The 4,486-nt window shown below is 37.6% G+C and overlaps 1 protein-coding gene across 2 annotated transcripts in view; it reads right to left on the bottom strand.

Annotated features, from left to right (window-relative positions):
• LOC107730087 (apoptosis regulator BAX-like) overlaps window positions 1–3,653 on the bottom strand; it is a 14,572-nt gene extending 10,919 nt beyond the window's left edge. Inside the window, exons 1-3 of one of the 2 annotated variants that reach the window (XM_016540823.1) lie at window positions 3,264–3,653; window positions 633–681; window positions 354–515 (exon numbers count right to left, since the gene is read on the bottom strand). In XM_016540823.1, coding sequence (XP_016396309.1) covers window positions 354–515; window positions 633–681; window positions 3,264–3,441 — 389 coding nt within the window. In that variant the 5' untranslated portion in view covers window positions 3,442–3,653. Of the gene's footprint in view, window positions 1–353; window positions 516–632; window positions 682–1,954; window positions 2,345–3,263 lie in introns of those variants that run through there. The other variant, XM_016540822.1, reaches the window with a different exon arrangement.
• Window positions 3,654–4,486: the final 833 nt, after the last annotated feature.

The raw sequence follows: 4,486 nt of genomic DNA, 5'->3' as shown, positions 1-4,486 counted from the left end.
TTTTTTTTTTAGAAATATCAACATCTGTTGTTTTATTAAAAGAACACAGGAACTACCTCTGAAATCACTAAAATAATTGTGGCTAACTAATTTAATATATTGACACCGTGAGCTTCTGTTAATTAAAAAAAAGTTGAAAACAAGCAGCTTTGTCATAATTACAACAGAATATACAGGAAAAAATATAACAGCTTATATGAGAGGCTTTTGAATATTTTGTTGGAAAATGGGAGGCCTTCAAGTCAAAAAGATTGAGAACCACTAGATTAGACGCTTTAGTTGTGTCCTTTCAACATCACAAAACCTCATATTTATAAAAAGACAAGTAAACTGGAATAAAATTAAAAACATACTGTTGAAGTTCAGCATTCTTGTTGAGGTCATCGGCTATCTTCAAAAGTTGATCTACAACCTCTTTGATTTGAGGATCATCTGCTTCTTGAGGTCGTCCTCCTAGATCCTCATGGCTCACACGCATAGATGGATCCTCTACAGTAACTCGTTCAATAACATACCTTCATGTGAAACCAAAGCACAGTAACAGTGGAGAGATGCACTCATTCACACAAATTCATGCATACAAATTTAACACATAGACAACCTATATAAAATTGAGGATTACATGAGTTTACCCTCTTAGCAGAACGGCACCCTGTTCAATGATCACATCATCCATGACATCTGAAAATAAGTGGAAACTAATGTTTATATCATAACTATTTTAAAAGGATACAAGGTCAAAGTTTGTATTCCTGGGTGTGATAATGGGGTGAGAGGTTATTATACATGTGGTGAACACTGACCTCAATTGGGAACAACTTCCTGTTTTGATACTGGCTGGTTTATGACATGGGTTTGAGAATGTTTGTGGTGTATTCAAATTACGCTATTGTTACTGAATTTTTTTACTCTCACTTCTGGTTTTCTCTCTTCTTGTCAATACCTTGTTTGAAGGTTGTTTGTGTAGTCTCAACTTATTTTAGAAAAACAGCTTTAATGTGTATGCATTCATTTTAAACAACAGCCTTGTTTTAGGGGTGTATTGGCCCTTTGCAGGATGTCATTAGTTTCTGAATGCTATTAAAGTGTCTGAATGTGAATTTCTTCTAGTGGGTGTTTTGTTTGTGAAGGAATTCGTTTTGAATGATTCTTTTGAGTGAACTGGCTCATTTTTTCGCTGTCCTGTCTTTAAAGACAGCCAATAGCATTCAAGTACCCCTATTAATGTTTTTTTTTTTTGACAAATTTGGGTAAAATTCTTATGATGTCTTTCTGGAGTCTCTCAATAGCAGGGCCATAACTACCATTGACACCAATGGGGACAAGTCTACTCCAAAATTCCTTTGTTGTTAGGACGACAAAACGTTGAAAATTACATTTTTAGGGTGGTCTGCCTCATTAAGCACGTCAATGTCAAAATGAATGAGACAATCAAAATCAAAGCAGGCGGGCTTTACTGTTCACAGAAGCCAAACATGAAGTTTAACATCACGCTTCAGTTTTAATAGTGAAAGAGTGTAAGGCAAGATGTAAGTAACCATTTTACAACAGAAACGCTAAACGACTGGCGGAATGGCGTAGTAAGGTCCCTAAACAAATTATTAGTGAAGAGACTGAAAACATTTCGACCGCACCACTATTTTTGACACGCCCCGACATACGTCAGACACGCTTAGTATGACGTCACAGGAAATTCCATAATAACTGAAACGAAACGTTAGAAAATGATTATAAGCCTAAATAGGAGACACGCTGAACTCATTTAACCGAAAATCACCATATACCATCACCGTGACATCGCTCATTGTAGTATGTAGCTCTATGAAGATGTTTAGAAGAAAGAGTAGTCTTCAGTACTAACAGCGTGACGTCACGCCGAGTGCAAAGAGCTCGAAATGGATTGCTAGTTCACAGAAGTCACTCTAATTAGTTTAAAAGTTGTTCCTCATCTTACCTTCACCACCTGCAGCCCCCCTCAACTCGTTTTCGTCTACCCTCTCTCCATCGTTGGCATCTGCCATGGTTTTATTCAGCACAAACACCGCAGGCCCAAGTGATAGCTTGCTAACTAACGTTAGCCGGACCAGTTTAACAACTTCTGAATCCGCTAAATTCACAGTTTCCAACAACATACAACATAATCTAGTCAAGTTATCGACGCTTGTGGTTATATATCCTCCCCGGGAGCACCATTAAAATGATAAAAGCATGATATGCAAGTAAAAAGTAGTCGATAAGCTTTAAGAAGAGCTCCACCAATCCATAGGAGCGCTGGAAACCTGGAAATAACGCGGAAATGGAGAAGGCGACAAGGGCAGATTCGCTGCTGTGCCAAGAATGAACCACAAGCATGCATCTTTCCGTTATATAACTTATTTTACAAACCAATCAAATATATTTGTTTTATTTATTTATTTTATTGGTGTTTTGTTTGTGAAGGAATTCGTTTTGAATGATTCTTTTGAGTGAACTGGCTCATTTTTTCGCTGTCCTGTCTTTAAAGACAGCCAATAGCATTCAAGTACCCCTATTAATGTTTTTTTTTTTTGACAAATTTGGGTAAAATTCTTATGATGTCTTTCTGGAGTCTCTCAATAGCAGGGCCATAACTACCATTGACACCAATGGGGACAAGTCTACTCCAAAATTCCTTTGTTGTTAGGACGACAAAACGTTGAAAATTACATTTTTAGGGTGGTCTGCCTCATTAAGCACGTCAATGTCAAAATGAATGAGACAATCAAAATCAAAGCAGGCGGGCTTTACTGTTCACAGAAGCCAAACATGAAGTTTAACATCACGCTTCAGTTTTAATAGTGAAAGAGTGTAAGGCAAGATGTAAGTAACCATTTTACAACAGAAACGCTAAACGACTGGCGGAATGGCGTAGTAAGGTCCCTAAACAAATTATTAGTGAAGAGACTGAAAACATTTCGACCGCACCACTATTTTTGACACGCCCCGACATACGTCAGACACGCTTAGTATGACGTCACAGGAAATTCCATAATAACTGAAACGAAACGTTAGAAAATGATTATAAGCCTAAATAGGAGACACGCTGAACTCATTTAACCGAAAATCACCATATACCATCACCGTGACATCGCTCATTGTAGTATGTAGCTCTATGAAGATGTTTAGAAGAAAGAGTAGTCTTCAGTACTAACAGCGTGACGTCACGCCGAGTGCAAAGAGCTCGAAATGGATTGCTAGTTCACAGAAGTCACTCTAATTAGTTTAAAAGTTGTTCCTCATCTTACCTTCACCACCTGCAGCCCCCCTCAACTCGTTTTCGTCTACCCTCTCTCCATCGTTGGCATCTGCCATGGTTTTATTCAGCACAAACACCGCAGGCCCAAGTGATAGCTTGCTAACTAACGTTAGCCGGACCAGTTTAACAACTTCTGAATCCGCTAAATTCACAGTTTCCAACAACATACAACATAATCTAGTCAAGTTATCGACGCTTGTGGTTATATATCCTCCCCGGGAGCACCATTAAAATGATAAAAGCATGATATGCAAGTAAAAAGTAGTCGATAAGCTTTAAGAAGAGCTCCACCAATCCATAGGAGCGCTGGAAACCTGGAAATAACGCGGAAATGGAGAAGGCGACAAGGGCAGATTCGCTGCTGTGCCAAGAATGAACCACAAGCATGCATCTTTCCGTTATATAACTTATTTTACAAACCAATCAAATATATTTGTTTTATTTATTTATTTTATTTTATTATTATTATTATTATTGTACTACATGAGTCTTACTAAAACCCACTTAGAATCACAATATTGCCCACAGTAGACAAGATAGACAAAATATGTACAAAAAAAGTCTATATACTGATACAAGTGTTTTTTTGTTTGTTTGTTTGTTTGTTTTTGCATAGGTTCACACACCAGAAATGTATTTATTCATTTATTCATTATGTATTTATTAGTTTTAGGTTAATATTTATTCAGAGGCTTTGGGAAACAACTAAATGTTTTATTTATTTGGTTTTATGTAGAGGCTTGGGGAAATAAATGCTATATTTTAATACTAGACATTCCTAAATCACTTTATTAGACATACCAGACCTATTGAAGACGTTTTCCTCTACGTTTTGCACAAGTAGCCTATTCTTGACGCCCAACAGGTTTTCTCTTCTGAAATGCAGTGATTGTTTTTAATATGCGAACTGCTATTAGAATTTTAGACGGTAACGTTCATTATTCGCCACAAGATGTCGCTATAAGACTGAGGACCATAACAACGACGACGGTTCCGTTGCCTTGCAAACATCAACAACGGTTTCCTAAAACATGGAATTTACCTAAGCAGGGTGAGGATAGAGAAAACTGGTTTTATGTCATAAGCGTATTACAAAAAAAATACATGTAGGCCTACTTTTGGTGAATTGCAGGTAGCCTACCTGTGATCAGAGGTGCCACTATTGTTTCTGGGCCCCCTGAACAGCATATTGACTAGGGCCCCCACTGTAGA

Source organism: Sinocyclocheilus rhinocerous, unplaced genomic scaffold (assembly GCF_001515625.1).
Source record: "Sinocyclocheilus rhinocerous isolate Xijiao unplaced genomic scaffold, SAMN03320098_v1.1 scaffold878, whole genome shotgun sequence".
Classification (NCBI taxonomy): domain Eukaryota; kingdom Metazoa; phylum Chordata; class Actinopteri; order Cypriniformes; family Cyprinidae; genus Sinocyclocheilus; species Sinocyclocheilus rhinocerous.
Note: the sequence above shows the minus strand (reverse complement) of the source record. Positions and strands in the feature narration are given on the sequence as shown.